Source organism: Gopherus flavomarginatus, chromosome 3 (genome assembly GCF_025201925.1).
Source record: "Gopherus flavomarginatus isolate rGopFla2 chromosome 3, rGopFla2.mat.asm, whole genome shotgun sequence".
In the NCBI taxonomy this organism is placed as follows: domain Eukaryota; kingdom Metazoa; phylum Chordata; order Testudines; family Testudinidae; genus Gopherus; species Gopherus flavomarginatus.
The window spans coordinates 197,284,890-197,311,521 of NC_066619.1; the positions used below are offsets into that span (position 1 = coordinate 197,284,890).

General features: G+C 43.7%; 1 protein-coding gene across 13 annotated transcripts in view; it reads right to left on the reverse strand.

Annotated features, from left to right (window-relative positions):
- The window catches only part of ANAPC10 (anaphase promoting complex subunit 10), a 205,213-nt gene that overhangs the window by 111,107 nt on the left and 67,474 nt on the right, over positions 1-26,632 (reverse strand). For 7 of the 13 annotated variants that reach the window (XM_050946705.1, XM_050946702.1, XM_050946699.1 and 4 more), the window contains one exon: positions 18,915-19,975. The exons of 2 other annotated variants lie outside the window; for them this stretch is intronic. In XM_050946705.1, coding sequence (XP_050802662.1) covers positions 19,745-19,975 — 231 coding nt within the window. In that variant the 3' untranslated portion in view covers positions 18,915-19,744. Of the gene's footprint in view, positions 1-18,914; positions 19,976-26,632 lie in introns of those variants that run through there. 4 more of the 13 variants (XR_007773465.1, XM_050946710.1, XM_050946707.1 and 1 more) reach the window with 3 other exon arrangements.

Here is a 26,632-nt window from a genome sequence, read left to right on the forward strand (position 1 = left end):
CATGATGTACTTCGAAGAGGGGGAGAGATAGCTCAGTGGTTTAAGTATTGGTCTGCTAAACCCAGGGTTGTGAGTTCAATCCTTGAAGGGGAAAGTGTGGTAAAAATCTGTCTGGGGATTGGTCCTGCTTTGAGCAGAGGGTTGGACCAGATGATCTCCCGAGGCCCAGTCCAACCCTGATATTCTATAATCTACAGGTCAAAGCTAAAACATAATAGGGTAGAAGTCAAGAAACTTAGAACATGATTTGTCAGAAGTGCTGAGCATCCTCAACTCCAGCTGACATCCATGGGAACTGAAAATCAGGCTTTTCGAACAGTCAAGTCTGAGGCACTGTAGTTGCCTTTCTTGCTACTGCAAGCTCCCACTTCCCCTCCAATCCCAGTCAACCCATCACATTCCCACTTTCCCGTTTCACCTCTCCATTAGCACTGCTTTGAACTCCTTGCACACTTTGCTCCTGCAGCAACAGACATCTGAGAAGAGCCTCACTCCTATATTGGAAAGCATTACCACGTGCACCTTCAGCCTTAGGGCAAGTATATCTGCGTGGGCAGAAACTGTGTCTGAAAGCTGTGAAATTCCAACAATTCCCACTGAAGTTGTGGGAGCTCAGCATCAGACCTGTAATCCTTAACAGGGCAGCGTGAGTGATAAGCCCTCAGCATAATGTATTAGACTAATTCACCTGCATTTTCATCTTTCTAAAAAGATTCAAATGCTCTCCTGATTGTCCCAAATGAAAGGAGTAATGTCCACATGAAGGGACATACGTAAGATGCATGTCAAGAATGGATAGGGCATCCTCTGAGTGTTATAGATGTAGACCCAAACTCTGTTCTGAGTTACACAGGTTTAAACTGCAGGAAACCAGGTGAAGTCAATAAGCTATACTGTTCAAGATTTATTCTAACATAACTAAGATTACAATGTAGGCAACAGTATTTGTTTTAGAGGACGAAAATACAATACAAGAAACACAAAAATAAAATGCATTTTATGTCTGAAACTGAAATATATACTGAAACAGCATTACTGCAAAACTAGCCTTTAGAGTTATAATGTTAGTAGAAAATTTATTTCACAGGAAAGAAAGGACTGGGATTTAGGAGATCTGGGTTCAATTTCCAGCTATGCCACAGACTTCCTGTGTACGTTTAAATAGGTCACTTAATCTCCCTGCACTGCAGCTCACCATCTATAAAACAGGGATAATAACACTTCCTTCCTTCCACCTTTTTTATTTTGGCCATGATCCTGTACAGACTTAAATACATGCTTCATTTTCAGAATGTGAATAGTCCCATTCATTTCAACTGGACTATTCATGTGCTTAACATGAAGCATGTGTGTAAATCTTTTCAGGATTCGGCCTAAGTAGAAAAGAGAGAGAGAAAGGAAGTAGTATTATTCCTGTTGTTCATCTGGGGAGCTGCAGCAAGACTGTAAGATCTTTAAGGCAGGGACTGTCTCTTACTATGCATTTGTACAGAGCCTAGCACAATGGCACACCAATCGCAGTGGGGCATCTAGGTCAGGGGTGGGTAAACTTTTTGGCCCGAGGGCCACATCTGGGAATAGAAATTGTATGGCACACCATGAATGCTCACAAAATTGTGGTTCGGGAGGGGGAGAGGGCTCTGGTTGGAGGTGCGGACTCTGGGGTACAGCCAGAAATGAGGAGTTCAGGGTGCAGGAGGGAGCTCCGGGCTGGGGCAGGGGAGTGGTGTGGGTATGGGTGTGTGTGTATGGGGAGGGAGGCAGAGGGGGTGAGGGCTCCAGCTGGGGTGCAGGTTCTGGGGGATGAGGGGTTTGGGATGCAGGAGGGTGCTCTGGGCTGGGATCGAGGGATTCAGAGGGAAGGAGGGGGATCAGGGCTGGGCAGGGGGTTGGGGCGTGGGGAGACGCTCAGGGAGTGCAGGCTCCATGCAGTGCTTACCTCAAGCAGCCCTCAGAAGCCGCAGCACATCCCTCCTCTGGCTCCTACGTGTAGGTGCAGCCAGGTGGCTCTGCATGCTGCCCCATCCCCAGGCACACCCCTGCAGCTCCCACTGGAGCGCCGGGGGGGGCCATTGGAGCATGTAGGAGCCAGAGGGGGGCCATGCTGCGGCTTTTGGGAGCCATGTGGACCGGCCCCTGACCCTGTGTCCCAGCTGGCTGGAGCAGGGCAAGCCCCAGACCCCAGACCCCCAGCGGGAGCTCAAAAGATGGCTTAAAATGGCTGGCAAGCCAGATCAGGCCCACAGGCCATAGTTTGCCCACCCTGATCTAGATGCTACCATATGATACAAATAATGATAAAAATAAATAGCTACGTGATTCTCTTTGGGCTGTCTATTCCTAATTTGGGTTTTTGAAAGGATGTGGGCCCTGACTCTTCACATCTTTCAAGCTGTGCTCAGGCACAGCAGAGAGTGGAAGACACAGGGAGCCTTAATGTGGCCCTATGTTACTTAGCCACCCAAGCTCAGCAGAAATTGGAGCAGCACTGACATAAGATCTGTAACTCAGCACAAAGCTCCCACAGCAGACAGGAGAATCTAGCCTTTGCTATGAAAGGGCTTATTTTCACTGCAGTGAAAACTCAAATTATAAACTGAGTGTTGCCCAGAACTTGAGTTCCATCCACACACACAATCCTTTAACTCGAGTGTGTTGGTGCTTTTAACTCATGTTGACTGGTCCATGAGGGGCTATAGTCCATAGCCTGAATTAGCACAACTCATAAACTGATAAACAATCACTTTGTGCAGTTTAAGTGCTATTTTGAAGTGTGGCTGCTCCCTCTTGAACTATACTAATTCAAAGGAAGTTAACTCCAGTGTAGATAACTCAAGTTAACTGCTGTGGACATATAGGCTAAACACAAGTTGTTTGCCAGTTAAACTCTCAACTCCAACTTTCTTTGACAAGTGCTAAATCAGGTATCCTCCTGTCAGAATTTACTGATGGTGAGCCTTTACCTTATTTATGTCCCCCATCTCTGTGGTGTGTGCACAAAAATGAGGTCACTTTTTAGTTAAATTAAAGGCTTTTTTACTCTGTCCTGCTGGCAGGAAATGTTTTAACAAGAGCTAGTCTGAAAATGCTGATTTGTCAAACCTGAATTGTTTTGTGAAAACAGATTACATTCACCGATTCACCTGCAAGGTTCCTGGAATCTTGTCTGACAGACATGTTTTTGTCAGAAACAAAATGTTTTTGTGAATTACCTGCTAACTCATCTGGCAGGCTGCTGGGAGCCCGGGCTTCCAGGGTCTATGGTGCATGGTGGGGTTGCTGCAGCACTCCAGGTCCAAGGTTTCCAGATTCCCAGGCCAGCTGTCTCTCTGGGCTACCAACTACCGAGTGAGTAGCCCTAGATGCCAGCTGGCCTGGAAGTCCTGTGTCATAGTACTGCCACAGAGAAGCATACCCTGGAGGTCTGGGCAGCTGCAAAGTGAAATAAACATTCTTTGTCAGTTTCACACCTGTATCTGCATAGCAGCAGTGAAACTGACAAGAATGTCAGTCAGCTGTTGCCATGGTCCTGGGGAACTGATTTCTGTGTGTCATGTTTCCAAAACAATTTTTATTTTAAAAAATTTTGTTTAATTCCAAAGTGTATTGAAAACGTTTGCATTATTAAAATTCCCATCAATTGGAAATCCCTAGTTTTGGCCAGCTGTAGTTTTAACTTTTGGGATATTTCACAACATGCATTAAATTAATTGAGGGCTCCTTTTCATTCAAATTCAAGAGATTCTTAGGACTTGGGCTAATGATTTCTTAGGATAGCTGAAGCTTAAGTCTTTCCTTCCAGTGTTACCTTAAATTTCCAATCTTATATTATTTATCTTAAATAGTACCCAAAATGTGCTCACTTCTTTCCCGATACAATATCTGTCCTGACCAATATAAATTCTGAGATGACGAAAGATAAGTGAAGGGTGAAGGAAAGGAGTAACAGATACAGGAACAGTGGTCAAGATGATGACTGGCATACAAAATTTATTAGAGTATATGTAAAGTACCCCCTAATGCTCCCTATGGTTTTTCCTTTTGCTCTATTAACTGCCTTTATTTTTGTTGACTTTGTTTTTATTTTTTAACTGTTGCCTGCTTTTTTCTATATTGTTTCATTAACAAATCAACAAAATAAAGAGAAGTTTGTTCACCTTTTACAAATGAATCAGTACAGATCCTTCCCTCCACTTTCTACTCATATATATTAATTACCGGGGACGATAGAATATCAGATGCTCTGACTGGGCTGCAATAGATCATCATGCAACACAGGTGGCCTCCTGGCTTCACCTCCTGTTCCTGATAGTATTACTCTGGGCATCTACTTAACATACGATTCTTTAAATGTTATAACACTTGAAAAACAAACAGCTGGCTGAACTCTTGCTTCAGTTTCTTGGACAGCATGCTAACATGGTAAGTGATCAGATTTTGATACTGCTACAGTAATAACAGAAAATCATCTGTTAAAATCTTGGTCTGCAGTTGGAGAGGAGTGCCGGTGTAAAGAGGATATCTAGCTTTATAGCAAAGGCCTGTAAAAACAGTTTGGGGTTATTTATGGGCCTACAAGGAAAACTTTGTGATTGGAACTGAATATAAGAAACGTAAATATGGAGGTATAATGCATTTGTGCAAAACCTTCTCAATGACACTTGCGAGATAGCTAGTCAGACTACTAAATGGTCATCTTTGTAGAAAGAAATGTTACTTGTTGAACCAAGATGTCTGCTCCCTAATCAAAATGACTGACTATAAGAAGGCAACCAAAGCTTGATATACGGCAATACACCTATAAAATATTGCTTGAAACATCTTTTAGAGAAAAGCATAAATTAGTCAAGAATGACTTAGTGTAGAATATTAGCCCATTATTGAATGTTAGATGTAATATTTAGCACAATTCATTGTTAGACACATCACTTTTACAAAGATGCTATCAGTGTTTGAGTAGCCTCACTCAACTGGCTCTCCATAAACCTATAAAACAGTGGTCCCAAAACTGCGGGGTGCGCCACCCTAGCGGGGCATGGAGGAACATTTGGGGGGAGCTGGTGGGGACCCAGGCTAGCCACCACAGGCAGCAGGGATGGAGCACCACCTAGCCCTGCTCTACCCCCAGCTGCATCCCTACCCCACCCAACTACGGCCCCAGCCTCGGACTCATGGCTCCACTCCCAGCCCCAGACCTGCTCCCAGGTGTAGCCCTGGCCTTGCCACCGGGCTCCCAGGCTTGCTGCGGTTCCAGTCCCAGCCTCGGCCCTGACTGTGGCTCCAGCACCAGCCCTGGCTCCCAACCATGGCAGCTGGGTTGAGGGGGAGAAGGCACAGACAGGAGTGTTCTGCACTGTTCTTTGTAGGATACACCTTTGTGAGGTTTTTGGTCCTTTTATAACCCTCTATCTCCCAGGTACCAAAGTTATTCAAGACCAATGATCACTATATTTCATCATCTGAACTTTTGGACATGCTGTTTGTTTTGGAGGTTTTTCAGCTATACTAAGCCAAACACTGATCTAACAATATTGTGGTTTACAGTGTAGTGTCATTACTTCTAGAATACACCACACAGTAAGTTCTGTAAATGTTTGTGTTTGGTAATATGAAAGTAACAGATAACACACAGGAGTTGTCATAAACAGAGTGTTAGGGTTAATGTCTCTTACACCTGTAAAGGGTTACAAGCAGGAAACTGGACATCTGACCAGAAGACCAATCAGAAGACAAGATACTTTTAAATTCGGGTGGAGGGAAGTTTGGGTGTGAGTTCTTTGTTCTTCTCTCGGAGGGTCTAAGAGAGACCAGACATTACTACAGGCTCTCTAAGTCTCTTTTCAAGTAGTGAGTAAAAAACAGGCGGTTTAGGTTTGTTTTTTTTAATTGTTTTACTCTATTTGCAATTGTGGATCTGGCTGGTTAACTTTTACATATGTAGTTGCTGGGAATAGGGAGGGAGAGGAATTATTTAAGCTTAGTACTAATGTAGATACAAGAACAAATGGGTATAAACTGGACACTAGGAAGTTTAGACTTGAAATTAGATGAAGGTTTCTAACCATTAGAGGAGTGAAGTTCTGGAACAGCCTTCCAAGGGGAGTAGTGGGGGCAAAAGACATATCTGGCTTTAAGATTAAGCTTGATAAGTTTATGGAAGGGATGGTATGGTATGATGGGAGAGCCTAATTTTGGCAATTGATCTTTGATTATCGCCAGATAAGTATGCTCAGTGGTTGGTGATGGGATGTTGGACGGGATGGGATCTGAGTTACTGCAGAGAATTCTTTTCTGAGTGCTGGCTGGTGAGTCTTGCCCACATGCTCAGGGTTTAGCTGATCGCCATATTTGGGGTCGGGAGGGAATTTTCCTGCAGGGCAGATTGGCAGAGGCCCTGGAGGTTTTTCGCCTTCCCCTGCAGCCTGAGGCATGGGTCACTTGCTGGTGGATTCTCTGCAGCTTGAGGTCTTCAAATCACAATTTGAAGACTTCAATAACTCAGGCATAGGTTAGGGGTTTGTTATAGAAGTGGATGGGTAGGGTTCTGTGGCCTGCTTTGTGCAGGGGGTCGGACTAGATGATCACATAGGTCCCTTCTGACCCTAGAATCTATGAATCTATGATTTGTATTGGTACTGGGGGGAAGTCTCTTTCTGGTTTCTGTAAGCTATAGGACCCTGTATATTGACATCTTGAAGTTACAGAGATAATTCTTTACTTTTTCCTTTCTTTTATTAAAATATTTCTTTTTAGAGAACCGGATTGATTGTTTTTTCTCTGTTTTCCTTTGTTTTATCCCAAGAGATTGGGATAACTCACCAGGACGGGTGGGGAGAGATAAAATTTCTCTCTGTTTTCCTTGAATCTGTTTGCCTCTTTGTGGAAGGGAAGGGAGATGCTTCTCTGTATGGTGATTTAAGAGGTTAGATCAGTATCCCAGGATAGCCCAGGGAGGGAAGTTCTGAGAGGGGGAAGGTGGGGGAATGGTTTATTTCTCGTTGTTTTAAGAACCTAAGGGGTCTGGGTTCTTGGGGTCCCCAGGGAAGGTTGGGGAGATCAGAGTGCGCCAAAACCCTATATTTTTGGGTGGTGGCAGCCTATCAGATCTAAGCTGGTAATTAAGCTTAGGGAAATTCATGCTAATATCTCATTTTCTGAACTCTAAGGTTCAGATCTGAGAAAGAATGCTATGACATGGTGTGCAGCATGTGGGAAAGATAAGAATCCAAAAGCCAGTAAGATTATTAATTTGCTTCTCTGCCACCTGGTTATAAGCAGAGGGTAGGGGGTTTTTCTTTTTGAATTGCAGCTAGAGAATTTTTTTTTCTTGCTCCGTCTAGCTGTGCATAGGGAGGGCAATTAAGGTTTAACGATGGTCATTTGTCAAACAAAGCAGCCTTAAGTGGTCAGAAACGCACTCCAGCCAGAACACATTTGTAAATGAAAGACAGTTTCTTTTGCTTTTTAACTCTTTTGGGAGAGGCTAGGAAGTTAAAAGGACTCTGTTGCTAAGCAACCCCAGGAAGCCAACAGAGAACCTGCATTTCAGGCAGTAAACACCAGTGGGCGCCTCAGCACAAGAAAACAGGAACCATGACTACCAAGGACCTGAAACAGAAACTGGCAAGACTGGAGGCAGAGGATCAAATCAGAAATGCAGACCACAAGCGAGACATGGAAAAGAAACTACAAGAACTAGAAATAAAACAAAAAGAGAAGAAGCTGAGAGAAAGAGAAGAAAAAATCAAAAATGAAACTTACAAAAGAGAGCAAGCAGCCAAAGATGCAGGCCACCAACGAGAGAGGGAGAAACAACAACAAGAAATGGAAAAACAACAAAAACAGAGTGAAGAGAGGGAAAAAGAGAGAAAAGCATGAAATGGACTTGGTGCAGGCCAGGCAGGATGCTCCCGCCAGTCCTAACAACCCTGCGCCAATGATTGTTCCACATCACAAGAAATTTCCCACCTACAAGGCAGGTGATGACACTGAGGCCTTCTTAGAAAATTTTGAAAGGGCCTGCCTTGGGTACAACATCTCTGAAGACCAGTACATGGTAGAACTGAGGCCACAGCTCAGTGGACCCTTAGCAGAGGTGGTGGCTGAAATGCCTAAGGAGAACATGAATGATTATAAACTTTTTCAAACCAAGGCCAGATACAGAATGGGGATAACACCTGAACATGTCCATCGGCGGTTCAGAAACCAAAAATGGAAACCAGATGTGTCATTCCCCCGACACGCCTAACACATTGCAAAGAATTATGAAGCCTGGATATCAGGAACAAAGGTTAACAATCTGGACGAGCTGCATCTCCTGATCCAAATGGAGCAGTTCTTAGATGGTATTCCTGAGGAAATAGAGAGGTACATCCTAGATGGGAAACCCAAAACGGTAATCGAGGCGGGGGAGATTGGAGACAAATGGATGGAAGTGGCAGAAAAGAAAAAAGCTACTGTCAAGGGGAACGAATACCCCAGAGGGCACACCGACAATAAACCCTACAACCGAGGGCAGCCAAAGACCCCACCTACAACCCAAGGAAAGCCACAGACGCCCTATTCTTCCACCTCACCAGTAACCCACCTTGACCCAGTGACCAGTCAGCTGGAAGATGCTTTAAGTGTAATGAACTGGGACATATAAAGGCCAACTGCCCAAAGAACCCCAACTGAGTGCAGTTCATTACACTACCATCACACCAAAGATCCCCAGGCCCAGATGCCTCTCAAATACCCTTGGAGCGAAGGGAAATTTTGAGAGTGGGCGGAAAGAAGGTTACCGCGTGGAGAGACACGGGGGCACAAGTATCAGCTATCCACCAATCCTTCGTCGAACCCAAATTCATCAACCCAAAGGCCCAAATGACTATTTACCCCTTCATGTCACAAGCTGTAGACTTGCCTACAGCTGAACTGCCTGTCCAGTACAAAGGCTGGTCAGGAATGTGGACTTTTGCAGTCTATGACAATTATTCCATCCCCATGCTACTGGGGGAAGACTTGGCCAACCAGGTGAAGCGGGCCAAGAGAGTGGGAATGGTTACACGTAGCCAAACCAGGCAAGCTTCCAGACCCATTCCTGTTCCTGAGCTGTCCACTGAGGCCCCGTCTGTGTTACAAGAGACCCAGAAAGAGGTAGTGGACCCGGATCCCATGCCAACAACGGAAACAGCCACAGTGCTTCCAGTCCCAGACCAGGAACTGGAAAAGCAGCCAGCACCAGAACAGTTGCCAGCACTGACGATAGTGCTTGCAAATCCATCTTCAACCCCAACGCCAAAGGGTGCCAGCGAGCCTGAACTGGCAGAAGCAGCAGACAACCACACCCAAGAGGCTCAGCCAGAGCCTGAAATAACCCCTGGTGCACCAGCAGAAAGCAGCTCACCAGCAACGGAAACAACCCCATCACCTACATCGCTTCCAGAGGGACCAAGCCCAAGTCTCCAGTCTAAGGAAGAACTGGTGTCTCCAGCTTCAAGGGAACAGTTCCAGACTGAGCAGGAAGCAGATGACAGCCTTCATAAAGCTTGGGCGGTGGCACGGAGCACCCCACTGCCTCTCAGCTCTTCCAATCGATCCCGGTTTGTTGTAGAACAAGGACTTTTATACAAGGAGACTCTTTCTGGTGGACACCAGGAAACTGGCATCCGCAAAAACAATTGGTGATTCCAACTAAGTACAGGGAAAAGCTCTTAAGCTTAGCCCATGATCATCCCAGTGGCCATGCTGGGGTGAACAGAACAGAATAGACTGGTTGGGGAAGTCCTTCCACTGGGAGGGGATGGGCAAGGACGTTGCCAAGTATGTCCGGTCTTGTGAGGTATGCCAAAGGGTGGGAAAGCCCCAAGACCAGGTCAAGGCCCCTCTCCAGCCACTCCCCATGATTGAGGTCCCATTTCAGCGAGTAGCTGTGGATATTCTGGGTCCTTTCCCAAAAAAGACACACAGAGGAAAGCAGTACATACTGACTTTCGTGGACTTTGCTACCCGACGGCCGGAAGCAGTAGCTCTAGGCAACACCAGGGCTAACACTGTGTGCCAGGCCCTAACATTTTTGCTAGGGTAGGTTGGCCCTCTGACATCCTTACAGATTCAGGATATAATTTCCTGGCAGGGACCATGAAAGAACTGTGGGAAACTCATGGGGTGAACCACTTGGTTGCCAGCCCATACCACCATCAAACCAATGGCCTGGTGGAAAGGTTTAATGGAACTTTGGGGGCCATGATACGTAAATTCATCAATGAACACTCCAATAACTGGGACCTAGTGTTGCAACAGTTGCTTTTTGCCTACAGGGCTGTACCACATCCCAGTTTAGGGTTTTCACCGTTTGAACTTGTGTATGGTCACGAGGTTAAGGGGCCATTACAGTTGGTGAAGCAGCAATGGGAGGGGTTTACACCCTCTCCAGGAACTAACATTCTGGACTTTGTAAGCAACCTACAAAACACCCTCCGACACTCTTTAGCCCTTGCTAAAGAAAACCTAGAGCATGCTCAAAAAGAGCAAAAGGCCTGGTATGATAAACATACCGAGAGCGTTCCTTCAAGGTAGGAGACCAGGTTATGGTCTTGAAGGCGCAACAGGCCCATAAAATGGAAACATCATGGGAAGGGCCATTCACGGTCCAAGAGCGCCTGGGAACTGTTAACTACCTCACAGCATTTCCCAATTCCTCCCTAAAGCCCAGAGTTTACCATGTTAATTCTCTCAAGCCCTTTTATTCCAGAGACTTACAGGTTTGTCAGTTTACAGTCCAGGGAGGAGATGACGCTGAGTGGCCTGACAGTGTCTACTACGAAGGGAAAAAAGACGGTGGCGTGGAAGAGGTGAACCTCTCAACCACCCTGGAACGTCTGCAGCGGCAACAAATCAAGGAGCTGTGCACTAGCTTCGCCCCACAGTTCTCAGCCACCCCAGGACGGACTGAACAGCATAACACTCCATTGACACAGGTAATGCTCACTCAATTAGAACCCCACCATACCGGGTGTCTCCTCATGCCCAAGCTGCTATAGAACGGGAGATCCAGAACATGCTACAGATGGGTATAATCTGCCCATTTACCAATGCATGGGCATCTCCAGTGGTTCTGGTACCCAAACCAGATGGGGAAATACGCTTTTGCGTTGACTACCGTAAGCTAAATGCGGTAACTCGTCCAGACAACTATCCAATGCCACGCACCGATGAGCTATTGGAAAAGTTGGGACGTGCCCAGTTCATCTCTACAATAGACTTAACCAAGGGGTACTGGCAAGTACCGCTAGATGAACCTGCCAAAAAGAGGTCAGCATTCATCACCCATGCAGTGGTGTATGAATTTAATGTACTTCCTTTCGGGCTGCGAAATGCACCCGCCACCTTCCAGAGGCTGGTAGATGGTCTACTAGCAGAACTGGGCGAATATGCAGTTGCCTACCTTGATGATGTGGCCATCTTTTCTGACTCCTGGCCCGAACACCTAGAACACCTGGAAAAGGTCTTTGAGCGCATCAGGCAGGCCGGACTAACTGTTAAGGCCAAAAAGTGTCAAATAGGCCAAAACAGAGTAACTTACCTGGGACACCAGGTGGGTCGAGGAACCATAAACCCCCTACAGGCCAAGGTGGATGCTATCCAAAAGTGGCCTGTCCCAAAGTCCAAGAAACAGGTCCAATCCTTCTTAGGCTTGGCCGGGTACTACAGGCGATTTGTACCACACTACAGCCAAATCGCTGGCCCACTGACCGACCTAACCAAAAAGACCCAGCCGAATGCAGTCAAGTGGACTAATGAGTGTCAAAAGGCCTTTACCCAGCTTAAGGCGACACTCATGTCTGATCCTGTGCTCAGGGCCCCGGACTTTGACAAGCCATTCCTAGTAACCACAGATGCATCTGAGCGTGGTATCGGAGCAGTTCTCATGCAGGAGGGACCGGATCTCAACTTCCATCCTGTCGTGTTTCTCAGCAAGAAACTGTCTGACAGAGAAAGCCACTGGTCAGTCAATGAAAAGGAATGCTACGCCATTGTGTACGCCCTGGAAAAGCTACGCCCATACGTTTGGGGACGGCGGTTCCAGCTACAGACTGACCATGTGCGCTAAAGTGGCTTCATACTGCCAAGGGGAACAACAAATAATTTCTTCGATGGAGTTTAGCTCTCCAAGATTTTGATTTTGAAATTCAACACATTTCAGGAGCTTCTAACAAAGTAGCTGATGCACTTTCTCGTGAAAGTTTCCCAGAATCCAGTAGTTAAAAAGTGTTCTTAAAATGTAGAAGTCTGTTAGTTATATACTTAGTAGTATATGTAAAGATGTACATGTGTTGTATTAATCTGGTTATTTTTGAGTTCTAGGAAGAAATCGCTGCCAGTGAGATTCCCCGCTGTCTGCGATTTGAGGGGCGTGTCATAAACAGAGTGTTAAGGGTTAATGTATTTTATACCTGTAAAGGGTTACAAGCAGGAAACTGGACACCTGACCAGAAGACCAATCAGAAGACAAGATACTTTTAAATTCGGGTGGAGGGAAGTTTGGGTGTGAGTTCTTTGTTCTTCTCTCGGAGGGTCTGAGAGAGACCAGACATTACTACAGGCTCTCCAAGTCTCTTTTCAAGTAGTGAGTAAAAAACAGGCGGTTTAGGCTCTTTAATTGTTTTACACTATTTGCATTTGTGGATCTGGCTGGTTAACTTTTATATGTGTAGTTGCTGGGAATATTTTGATTTGTATTGGTACTGGGGGGAAGTCTCTTTCTGGTTTCTGTAAGCTATAGGACCCTGTATATTGACATCTTGAAGTTACAGAGATAATTCTTTACTTTTTCCTTTCTTTTATTAAAAGATTTCTTTTTAGAGAACCTGATTGATTGTTTTTTCTCTGTTTCCCTTGTTTTATCCCAAGAGATTGGGATAACTCACCAGGACGGGTGGGGAGACAGGAGGGGGAGAGATAAAATCTCTCTGTTTTCCTTGAATCTGTTTGCCTCTTTGTGGAAGGGAAGGGAGATGCTTCTCTGATTTAAGAGGTTAGATCAGTATCTCAGGATAGCCCAGGGAGGGAAGTTCTGAGAGGGGGAAGGTGGGGGAATGGTTTATTTCTCCTTGTTTTAAGAACCCAAGGGGTCTGGGTTCTTGGGGTCCCCAGGGAAGGTTGGGGAGGTCAAAGTGCCCCAAAACCCTATATTTTTGGGTGGTGGCAGCCTATCAGATCTAAGCTGGTAATTAAGCTTAGGGAAATTCATGCTAGTATCTCATTTTCTGAACTCTAAGGTTCAGATCTGAGAAAGAATGCTATGACAGGAGTAGAAGCGGTTTATTAACTAGCCTGTTGGTGAAGTATGTTTGTCCACAAAATTAAATACGAAATAATATTTTGAGCTAGCAAATTATCTCCCATTATCAACTCTGTTTCAAATGTCCAATATCGCCTTGTAAGGAAAACACAGCCAGTTGACGACTTTCTCCCTTTGTTGATGCAATATGGTATTCCAGTTTTTCAATGAAAGGTCACAGAAGACAACTAAGAGGTATGATACTTATGCCTAGGGCACAGATCAGTGTCTGGAGTAAAAAAATGTTATCCCTATTATTAGTTTTTATCCAATTATTCAAATTCATTAGTAGGCAACATAAAAAACTGTAGAAACAATTTCTAATATTGCTCAATACCTATTGTGTGCTCCTAACAACCTAATTAGGTTTGTCTGAGAACATGAGACTGTTGATGCCTTTTTGGAGGGTTGGTTATGAGAAAAAAAAAAGATTACATGTGTACCCTATCAAACCTTGCCATTTTCATATCTACAGAACAGAACGGTGGTTTGTGTTTATTTCAAAATAAATAAAGGGCCACCCAGTAGGAAGGCACTTGGGGACCTAAGATAAATAAAACCAATCCAGTACCAATCAAAACACCACAACAGACACCTCTGTTTGGAAGCCATTTTCCTCAGAAGCCAATCTGCAGCAAGTCAGTGTGCTTACATTAACTATAATACATTAAAGATTTAAACATGTACTGACCTTATAAGAAGGGTTTAGAATGGTCATTTGCATTTGTTTGCACTGATGCTGCACATCAAAGAGCAAGAAAAAAAATATTTGTAATGTACAATCATAATATTCTTGCATCTATACAAGGGCTTTCAGCCTATAGATCCCAGCTCACCTCAAACATCTACTAAAGCATTGTATAAACTTACACAGAGAATTACATAAACCACCACCAGGCAAGTGCAGCCACTGCAAGGAGTGAAATTTAACTTTACAGTTTAGCACAGGTGTCATAGTATAATTCCCAAATCTGGACCTTAGCGTCCAGGATATGGGTACTAGCATAAAGTCCTCTAAGCTTAATTACCAGCTTAGATTCTGTAGCGCTGCCACCAATCAGTAATTTCAGGGTCTGATACCCTCTAGTCCCCCCAAAACCTTCCCTGGGGACCCCCAAGACCCTGATTCCTTGAGTCTCACAACAGAGGGGAAAAAAACATTTCCCTTCTCCCTCCTTTCCTCCTCCCCAGATTCTCCCCACCCTGGGTACTCTAGGAGAGAGAGACAGATTCCAGCTTCGTGAATCTAAACAAAGGGATTCCACCCTTCTCCCCTCCCTTCCCTCTCTCCCGGAGAGAGACACAGAGATAAACGCAGAGGGCAGGTTTTTCTTCCCTCCTCCCTTTCCTTTCTCCCACCAATTCCCTGGTGAGTGCAGACTCCCTTCCCTGGAGTCTTACAAAAGATAACCAAAAAATCAATTAGATTCTAAAAAAAGAGGAAAACTTTAATAAAGAAGGAAAAAACATAAAAACTGTCTCTGTAATCAAGGTGGTAAATATACAGGGTTTTTTAGCTTATAGACAATAGAAAGAAGCTTTCTCCAGCAGAAACACAATTTAAGCTACTTCCAGCAAGTACACATCTGCAAATAAAGAAAAACAAGTTAAAAGACTATGACCGCCTTTGTACTTACTTACTGTTCTGAATAGATAAGAGACTGTAGTAGGGAGATTGGCAGAAACCTGGTTGCACCTCCAGTCCCGTCCAGGACCCAGAGAGAACAAAGCCAAACCCAAAAACACACACACAAAGGCTTTCCTCCACACGAGATTTGAAAGTATCTTGTCTCCTGATTGGTCCTCTGGTCAGGTGTTGCAGGTCACTGTTTGTTAACCCTTTCCAGGTGAAAGAGACATTAACCCTTAGCTATCTGTTTATGACAACAGGTATCAAAGGATATTACATCCAACTGAATCTGCAAAAGGTACAAAGGCTGGCAAGATAATTAACAAAGTTGGAATCTGGCTAAGACACCAAGGCTGATGCCGCACTCCACCGTTGCATGAATAAAAGTTTTACATTGTGGGGGCAAATCCTGCCTATGTGGCATGGAACCATGGCTTACCCCCTGCAGCTCCAAGGACGTCTGGCTGTGGCAACGCAAGAGCATATGAAACAGGACTGGGCTGTTAGATCTGATACTACAGCGTCTACTGGCCAATGCCCTCTGTTGAGCAAGAATACAAGCTTCTGAAGCCTAAAGCCAGAAGGGTGTGATTTTCAAAAGTGCGCTACTTAGGAGCACAAGTCCCATTGAGTTTCACTGGAATATGTGTTCCCAGTTCACTTAGGCACCTTTGAAAAATCTCACCCATATCTCATCCAGGCTCATCACAGTGCTGACTTGCAGCCATGAAGTTGCTCTACAATCCATGGGGATGATGTGTACAGTCAGTTCCGATTTTCAGGATTTGTCTCTTTTTGAATGGAAATTAAGAGAGAGGGGAAAGACACATATTATTGATGTACAGGGCTGGCTTTAGGCCGATTTGCCCGATTCCTGGGAATCGGGCCCCGCGCCTAAGAGGGCCCCGCGCTTTAGGCGCCTTTTACATTTTTTTTTTACTTACCCTGGTTGCGGTCTGCTCCGGGGTCTTCCATGGCCCCGCTCCCCTGACCAAAGCGCCGGCGGGAGCGCAGCTGCCCCACAGCCCCGCTCTCTTAGCTGGAGCCCCAACCAGAGCGCGACAAGCCCTGCTGCCCTGGCTGGAGCCCCAGCCGGAGCACGACAAGCCCCGCTGCCCCGGCTGGAGCTCTGGCCAGAGCGCAGTAAGTCCCGTGGCCCCAGCTGGAGCTCCGGCTGGAGCGCCACAAGCCCTGCGGCCCTGCTCTCCTGGCTGGAGCTCCAGCTGGAGCGCGGCAAGCCCCGTGCCCCCGGCTGGAGCTCCGGGCCCTTTAAATAGCCCTCAGAGCCCTGGGATAGTGGGGGCCTTGGGGGCTTTTTAAAGGGCCGGGGCTCCAGCTGCCTCTGCTGGACCCCCTGCCCTGCCCGCACCAGCCCCGCCCCCCGCTGCCTGCAGCCAGCTCTGCACCCCCTGCCCACAGCCAGCCCCTACCAAGCCCCCTGCCCTGTCTCCAGCCAACCCGACACACACCCCTGCCCGCACCAGCCCTGCACTGCCCGCCCTGCCCTGTCTCCAGCCAACCCCTGTTGCACCCCCCTGCCTGAAGCCAGTCAGTCCCATACTCCTGTCTCCAGCCCTGCCAACCCCTGCTGCACCCCCGTGGCCATGCCTGAAGCCAGCCTGCCCCACACTCCCCTGCCTGCAGCCAGCCCCACACCCTTGCCCTGCCTGCAGCCAGATCCTACCTCCAGTCAGCCCTTGCCCTGCCTCAAACCAGTCCCATGTCCACTGCTGCCCTGCAGTTCTGAGGCCAGTAACCTGCACACCTGCTTCAATGAGGGAGGCAGGAAGCAGCGGGGACCCACACATGTGCACACCCCCAGGGAGTGACGGGGACCCACACATGTGAAACGGCAGTCATTAATAACCAATCAACAGCATATATGATGCAATGTAAATAATATACAATTTTATTATTTATATAGTTATGGAAAGTAAATAATACATGGAAGAAATGGAAGGCTTTTTTTTTTTTTTTTTTACACCTTTTTCTTTTTAAGTCATCCCTGCCAGGGCCCCGCCGAAAGTGTTCGAATTGGGCCCCGCACTTCCTAAAGCCGGCCCTGCTGATGTACATAATAAAACACAACTTTGTACGACTATAATACACTGCAGAACGCTGCAAAGGAAGTTTCCTGAAGATATAGAGCTGTATGTGTTGCAGAACACGGGTTCATGATTACCTTTAATGGAGCTGTGAGGCCAAGAAGGGTGGCTTTATAGCACATAGCAAGCATGCATTGTGCACTCTATTTTATTTTCCATAATTTTTTTCAAGAGCTTATGTAATATGTTAAGGGCAGTGCATTTTTAATAAATATATACCTTTCTCTTGACAACTATTAATTAGCTGTTATTGTTAATAAAATAACTGGATACGTTTGCCTAATATGTGAGAGAAAAAGTAATCTGTAGAATAAGAAAATGGAAAGAAAAACAAGTATGTTGCATCCCACAGTATGTTATTTGGCATCTTTGATTCATAGAACTGAATAGGTGTGCAGAGCAAGTATTTGACACTAAATGTAATCTATGTCACTGGCTGAAACTTGGTGAATGACAACAGTACCTCATCTACCTACCGCTGAAATTAATGGGAGTTTTATCTTTGGTCAAATCCAGTTTTCTCCTGAAGTCAATAATAATTATTTTCTTTTCTTAGTCCATTGTTTGCATCCAATCTACTACAAAATAAATGACCAGACTTATGGCTGTGAACAATAGATGGGTTCTTTAGTAGGAATAGTAGCCTGAATTCAGGACTGGGGTAGGAACATGCCAATATGATGTTTCTAAATTACTGTCCATATCATCCTTTGGGATTTTAGATTCTTTTGGTTTTCAACACACATGCCTCTTGCCTATCATTATTTGTTGAGTAAAGAGGTAGACATGTCACAGAAGGAGGAAGTATCCCTACGTAAGGGACTGCATATTTTAAAACGGCCATCTCCTGCAAACAACTCCTATGAAGCACGAAATCAAGAGGACTCCTCATAGTAGTTAGCACCAAAATCCATAGTACGTGTTTGCAGTAACATGAAGCACATAAAAGCCTACTCTGAGTCCCACACTAACCTTCGGGAGTTATTGTTCTCAGAAAACGTATTTTGTATAAGGCAACAGCAAAAGGGGAAAACAGTTATCAACAAGAATACCGAGCTGCCCTCCATACGAAAAGCTGTAATTTTGTCAAGATAGTCTAGGAAAATCAGAACCCACAAGTGGAATTATAGACCTTAGGTCTAATCCAAAACCCACTGAAATCAATGAGTATCTTTCCACTGATTCTAGTGGGCTTGGGATCAGGTCCGTAATGGGGAAAATTCATTCTTATGTTACTGCACTAAAGGCAGTAGAGTTCAACCAGAGATGAATCTGCACATTTATGGTAGCACATTATTTAATGTAATATACAGTTACATAAAACTGATCTCAGTGTTACATTTCTGAGCCTCCTTTTTTTTTTATCTCCCTGCTCCCATCATTGCTGTGCCTTCTTTCCTCCTCCGTCCTTCCTCCAGTCTTCACCCATGTTTTCTTAGCCTCTTATCACATCTCCTTGCCCATGCTTCCCAATTTAATTTTCATTATTTGCAGTGTGATTTTCAAATGTTTTGTCCTAATTTTGCTCCCATTGCAATCAATAGGAATTTACCACTGTGTTCTGTTTTTTGGGGTTTTTTTTTGAAGAGGTGGACAGAGTTGGATAAATGATGATGGCTTTTAAAAATTCCACCCATATATATCAGATTTTAAAAGGAAAATTGTTAGTTTTCTGGTCTCATTTTTTTTAATCACAGTGTAACCAATGAACAATAAGAATGCAAAAACCCATTAAAAAACAAGATTACGTGCTTCCATTAGTTATAAATAGGCCATGCACATGTTTCTTGTTTGCCTTGTGGTTTTTTTATTGCTTATCTTTTTTCTTCTAAGAAAAACTTAAGTATACCATTGCTCAGATTTATACAGATTTTTATTTGAATTCTTACTATTTTATGTGATCCATGGGACTTTAAAGGGTGCTAGGAAGCAATGCTAAGGAATGTTGCCTGTGCATTCCTGGAATGTCTATTGTTACATTACAGTGATGTAATGGTTACATTATATCTGTAATGACAGGACAACATAAAATACAGTTAGAAATATTCACTTTCCTTCTAGATTTCAATTTTTTCAGTTATACAGAAAAATGAAACCTACATTGAGACCTATTAGAATAAAAACCCAGTTAAACACATTTCTCACCAGAAACAAGACATGCATAATACCACAATGGAGTCATTTCAAAGACATAAAGATCCCTCTTAAAAGAATGAACATCCCGTACCCAGAAAAAAATACAGTAGTAATAATCCATTAAAAATACACCTAATTAAAACACGGCTTTTTTGGATGGACCCAAGCAAAATATGCAGTCATGCCATGAAGTATTCTAATACATTATCAACAAATGGAGAAACGACCTGGAAAAAAAGAATATACATGTTATGTGAACCATGGTTATCCATTTCGTAGCAAAGGAGAAAGTTCTTTTATACACATTTTGAAAATCTAAAAACCTCCTACAGCTTTTGTAAACACAATTAACAGAAAATGTGACTATCAAAAGCAGATTAGAAATCAAAAAACAGCACAACTCAAAACAGGTTAAAGTTACACACACAAAAATTAAAGTTATAGAGAGAGAATTCCACAAGAGTAAGTCCTGTCACATTTTTAACAGGAAAAGACATTTGAAACAAAACTGATAACAAAATCACTTTTATTCTTTCTTCATAAGACAATTCATCTTATAGAGCGATACATCATGAAATCAATTGTTGTACATCTAGGAAATTTACCAATAGAGCTTTCTTCCACTGGGGTGTACACTTTAATTTGTCTCATGTGAGTGTCTCTTCCATTCTGATGATTGGCTAAAACAGCAATCTGAATCATAAATGTGCGAATAGGCTTCTTATGAGAATCAGTTAAAGGAACATGAATCCACCCACTCGGTTCCACTAATTCAAGTTGCTACAAAATAAATAAATAAAAACAGAAACAGTTTTAATCCACTTAATATGAATTACCACAAATATTTAAAAAAATCTGCTCTATACAACATGTCAGATTTAGCCACATTCTTAAAAAACAATTTGAAGAAATGCAGTTTAATAGTTCAAGCTAAATTCCATTGTGGTGTAAATAGGTGCAACTCTATTGATTTCACTGGATTTATGTATGCATTCCCCAGCTGCAATTTGCCCTTTAGTTGATGTTTTCCTAACTTAAAAAGAAAAATAAATTGAAAATATCAGTAGAAAGATGGCTATAAAGTTAATATTAGTTAATGTAGTAAAAATGTTAAATTAAAGCAACATGGTTCTAATCCTCACATGTAATATTTGTTTCAGAAAGCAATTGGGACAAAATGTCAACCTCTAAAACTTCTTTTAATTTGTTTTAAAATTTTGATCCAGCCAATCTGAACTCTCAAAGGGTGGAATGAATACCTTATTTGGATTTTTACATAAATCCACAAGAAGTGAGGATTCCAAAATTCCACAGGTTTTTGTGGGAGGGAAGTACAGCAGAGATTGAGGACAGGTGGAGGATTTCATGATGACGTAAAGTGCTATCTGCCAAGTTCCATGACTGGTGTCTCAGCATTCCAATGTAGCCAGTTAATCAGATCCTGGTATGACAGCCTCCATTTTAACTTGGCATTGACAATAAATGGAGTAAAGTGCTGTATAGTCATTTTTCCTCTAATCCTACAAAAGCTTATGTCCAAGTGCGCAGAGTTATAATCAAAGTCTAAACCACATCATCATCTGTGATCAACATGTGGAAATGGGGCAAGATGCTATGTAAAAAGTTGGGGAACAACTTATCTTGTAGCTACGCATCCTCAACAAAGCACCACTCAGAGAGCGTTGGAAGAATGTTCAGAGCAAGAAGTTCTGAAGTAATAAATACTCCAGAAGCAAATAGAATTCACACCGCTAAGCAAATGGACATCTACATAACTAGCATGTTTCCATTGTGGATGATTTGTGCTTTCAGTAGCTCAAGACTATTGGCGTTCTCCTGAAAATGTTACGTGAATAATGTCAACCCCAATATGCATTAAAACTTATATTTTGTTTGACAGGTTTTCCACAGACAACACACGAGGGCTGTCATTTCAGAGGCACTGCTGAACAGTCTTGGGCAGAGGGAAGAACCCTAGACTATCCTTGTAATGTTCAAAAACAACTGAACCAGCATAAAAGCTTTTAGTCATTATTTTATCTATCTGGATTTCAGAAAAAACCTGCTAATGGCTGTAGGTGCCCTAACAAAACCTTATATGAAGTGCTATATAATACAATAAACACTATGAAATCCTAATAGCCAGATAGACACCTCCTTTTCACTACTGCATCTTTGTGGCAAGCATATTTTTTGCCTTTTCTAAAAACCCTATACAGCAAACATATTTTTGCACATGTAGCTTTGAATACTTTGCACACACCAACTGAACAATGTATTATTAAGACAATCCAGCACGGAGAAGCTGATCGTGGCAACCTAGAAGTCAGTTGGGTCAGAACTCCTCCTGCTGTCACCAGGCTGCACAACATATAAATGGTTAGTTAGAATAAAATGAGTAAGTGTCATGTCCAGGAGCATGCTTGAGTGCCAGCTGGAAAATAAATAAATTCGCTTGGTCTTTTATTACAAAGATTTTGTTGTAAACTCACTGAGATTCCATCCCTGTGGAGTCTTTCAGAAACTCATTCTACTCCTGGAACTGCTTGGGGGAGCTTATCTGTGAGATCGCCTCTGAAAAAGCTCGTTTTTGTGGTGATTCTCTGTTTGTGCACCAGCAGCCAAAGACTAAAGTTTAAATGAAGGTGCTGAAGCCATTAAAGCAAAGATTTAAAAATCCATTTCATACTGGCCCAGCCACATCAACACAGAGGAAAAATATATCACTGTCTGGTCTGTCTGCTGGATCTCCAGTTTGAGATACATCCATTTAGTTCAGATATTATCTTCACTGTTGTGGAAGTTACCATTCCATACACTCAGGAGCAAACCCTGGAGTGTTTCTCCAGTGCAGGGGAAGGGTGTATGTGGGTGTACATATGAAACTGTGCATGTGTGCACATATATTACATGCAAAAAGCTATGTTAGAAGAACATTATGGCTGCAAAGTCAAGCACTCACATATCAGGAAATACCAGAATTAAGGTTGCCTGTGCAATCTTAATTCAGCCCCCTTGTGTGAATGTATTATGACTAAGTCTGTAATTACATGATCACATACTATTTTTTTCCACAGCATCTGTCTCTCATGCAGTGCACAGGAAAGACCTGCTCTAGGGATGTATCAGGGGTGTATAATGATGACTGTTGTCTGTAGATACTTACCTCATTTGTTCCAGAAGTTGGAAGGTGAGCAGTGAATGAGGAAGGGGATTACAGGAATTAAATGGAGGGTTTCATGGATAAGGCAGTTGAATGCTACTTTGGGGGAGTGGATTCTGTCTCTGCCTCTGCCACAGAGATCCTGTGTGATGCCTGGCAAGTCATTTAATCCAAACCAGAGGTGATCACTAACAACACGTTTCTCAGCTTCTGGGTGCCTGACTTGAGACCCCGTGGTCTGATTTGCAGAAGTTCAGAGCCCCCACAACTCCATCTTAAATCAGGGGAGCTGCGCTTGGAACATATGAAGTGCTATATAATATGAAGTGCTTTGAAAAATCAGGTCCTAGGTATCTCAAACTGGGCCCCCAATTAGTGGTTACTTCTGACGTAAATCCCTCTCTGCCTCAATTTTCCATCTGTAACATGGATACAACAATGCCTGCCCCTTGCCCCATCTCAGGGTTGTTGTTAAGATAAATTGTTTGTGAAACACTCACATGGCTACAGTGCTGAGCCCCATTAAAACCCATGAGGAAATTCGAAGAAAATAAAATATTGAACAGCTGTCATTAATTGAGCACGATCCATTCTGTGCACTGAATGAGACAGGAGTCCTGTGGAAATAACAGTACACAAGAGGGCCAAATTAAGGTTGCAAAAAAACCTTCATTCTGGCATTTCCTAACTTTTCAGTGCTTTGACTTTGCAACCTTAACTTTCTTCTAATGTAACTTTTTGTGTGTAATGTTGTACAGTTTTTTAAAAACAAACACTGACATTCACATGAGTCGTCAGGATCGGAACAGGCACCACAGACTTCTGCCACTTGCACTAAGGGAATAACTGATACTTGGTTATTATTCTATATATGGACCAGCACTATCAAGGGACATGTTGCTACTGGGTTCCACAGATATTTGCTGACAGCATTGGAATGGTAAGACTCCAGAATCCTGGGTTCCATTCCAGATTTTGGATGGGAGTGTACTCTGCTGGGAAATGATAGTTTCCCCCATTTCTCTACAATGACCCCTTTGGCCCCATCTCTCCCCACCAGTCCTTATCCTGTCTCTTCTCCACCTTGGCTCTTTGTCCTGGTCCCATTCTCTGCATCTGCCCATACAGCTGGCCAAAATTCAGAGATTTCAGTTTGCTAATTTGCCTTCATTCTGACTAGGAACAAAAGCAAATTTACTGAAAATTCTCAGCGAACTGGAGTTCCCCGAAAACTATTTCAGAAATATCAAAACATAGTGTTCCTGAAACAAAATATGTGAATTTGATATTTTTGTCTGTTTAACAGCTGCTACTGGGTGAACAGGAGCCGTCAAATTGACAAGAATGTCAATTTCAATTCAACACTCAGTGCCAGGGAGCCTGCCAGCTCTGGATAGCCCTGGCTGGAGCTGTGGCTCTCCAGGCTGCTAGACCCTTTGCTTGAGTCCCATGGTCAGGGACCCCCATGGATTCAAGACTCCTGTGCCTACAGGCTGCCCACTTGGAGGGGTAGGGCAGTGTGCATGGCATGCCTGCCCCAGACCTGTGGGCCCTGGAAGCCACTCCTAGGACTTTCAAGCTCCCAGCACTGCAGGAAGGACCCTGGAAGCCCTGAGAGCCATGGCTTGAGCTATCATACAGAGCCTCAGCAATCTTCCTGCTGCAGACCAGAGAAACCAATAGCCTAGAGTCCCAGCTCCACGTCCCAATCAGTATGACCCGGGCTACTCCTGTGGAGTGAGCATATCTGACAGGCCCATGACTCCCTGCCATAGAGCCTAGCAACGCTGGGAGTTTCAGCTCCAGCAGAGGTTCCTAGGGCAGTTGCCACAGAGCAGGGAACCTGCCAGAAACATGGAATCTGAAACAGAGGTTCACCATGGAAATCTGCCTGTGTTTCAACTGAAGTTTTGTCAAATCTCTAACAGATTAGACTAAACATTTTGCTTCAGCAAACTGACGTCTCATTAGTCAGAAAATTTCTCACTCAACTCTACCCAACCAGTCCCAATCTCCACTCCTCAGGCCTCTCATTCCAGTCTCAGCCTCCTTGCCCAGCAAGTCTTAGACTCCTCCTCTGGACTTCCCATCCCAATTTCCTCACTGCACCAAGTCCCAGTCTCCTTGCCTAACTGCTCTCAGTTCCCACCCCACCAGCTCCCTGTCCAACTAGTCCCAGTCCAATCCCCTGCCAGTTCCTCATCAGATGTTTCCTCTCATCACTTTAGCCTACAGTCACCTTCCCTGTCCCCAACCTCTTTCTCTGTTCCCACTGACTATGTCCCTATCACCCTCCCCAGACTCCTCACTGACAATCTCATTAACCCACCCCTTTGTCCCAGTCTCTTGGTCCAGCCAGTTCCAGGCTTCCCAAACATGCCAACTTCCAGTCCCAATTTCTCTCTCCCCCACCCATCAGTTTCCAGTCCCAGTCTCTTCCCTCTTCCCCCAGGGTCCTTGTCCAAGTCTCCTCTCCTTCTCCCCTTAGGTTCAGATCTTGACCCCCTTGCAGTCCAATCAGGCAGCTTTTTCTTCCATGCTGCCTGGCGCCCAACAGGATCTCAGTTCAGGTGTCTGAGCCCAAACTCAGCATGGCGCACAGCAGCCCAGAGCTGTGATTGCAGGAAAATCCTTCTAAATCCCAGGCTGGAGCCTGCCTAGTGCAGGCAGAATCTTCATGGAATTTAGCTGCTAAAAATCTAAGAAGCCTCTACTGAGCATGTGCTTACTGCTATTTTTCACAGGCTCATAACTTGTCCAAATCTGGACAAATTTTCATGAGCACAAGAAAAGGCTCAACCTTGGCACCAGCGCACCTCCCAACAAACTTCAAAGCCCTGCACCAAAGCTTGGAGGTGCTGGAACTTCTGAGTGAAGTGGCAGTAAAAATTTTGTTAACACAGGCCAAAAAAAAAAAAAGCATTTCCCCCTAATCTTGTTCTTAAAAACAGTTTAACTATTTTAGCTGAAACTTTCTGCACACACAAAAATTCAGCCTGAGGCAAATACCTACCACAGACAATTTTAGGCCAAGTGGTTAAAGTTTGGCAAAAGTTATGAGAAACTGAAAACTGGCTCTTATAATGCTATAATATAATAAATATAATATAATATAATATAATAATATATAATATATCAGGAAACCTTAACTATAGGTGGCGCTAAAGCGCCACCTATAATAAGAATGTAACCTGTCTCAAACAACTTCATTGTCAACTGTATTATATGTGAACAATAAACACCTATTCATATGTTCTATTTTAAATTAATTGTGCCAAGATTATAATTCCCTGGGAACCACTAAGTCGCCAGCACAAGTCCATTATAAATGGCATTGTGGTATTTTAAGTGACTTCCTATAATTTTTTCTCCAGATGCAGGCCATTCACTAAATCAGATTTTAACAGCTTTTCATCATAATTAAATGCCCTGGGCAATTTTAAAATGTCTTCCAAAATGACTAATTACATAACAGATTAGAAAGAACAAAAATTAAATATGATTTTAAATCTATTTAGGTGTGTCTCATTAAAAGATAAAATAAAAAGAACTGAAAAAAGCAGCAGTTACAAATATTGATTTTAAATATTTTTAATCCAGGGCATCTCCTCCCTCTCTTTCTAACCTGGTCTACAGCGTAATGATTGAAAAAATCATTGTACTGAATTTGAAATATAAAATTTTTTGAGATGGTTGGCCGTTGAGAAGGTATAAAATATAAGAACTAAAATAAAAACACAATACAAAGTTTAAAAAGTTAAAATGGCAGGTCAATCTCACTACTTTTGTCTTTTTGTGTTCTGCTCTATGCCATGATTAGTCTGTCTCTTCAGTCATCTCTGCTTCCAGGCCACCTCTGATTTTTTCCCCATCAACCTGCTTACCTCTGCCTACACTTTAGAGACACACGTATGTAATAGCAAATTTTTTTTTAAATATATCAGAAGCAGGAAGCCTGCTAAACAACAAGAGGGGCCACTGGACAACTGAGATGCTAAAGGAGCACTCAAGGATCATAAGGTCACTGCGGAAAAACTAAATGAATTCTTCGTATCGGTCTTCACAGATGACGAGGTGAGGGAGATTCCCAAACCTGAGATATTCTTTTTAGGTGATAAATCTGAGGTATTGTTCCAGATTGAGATGTCACTAGAGGGTTTTGGAAGAAATTGATAAACTAAACACTAATAAGTCACTAGAACCAGATGGTATTCACCCAAGAGTTCTGAAGAACTCAAATGTGAAATTGCAGGACTAACTGTAGTCTGTAACCT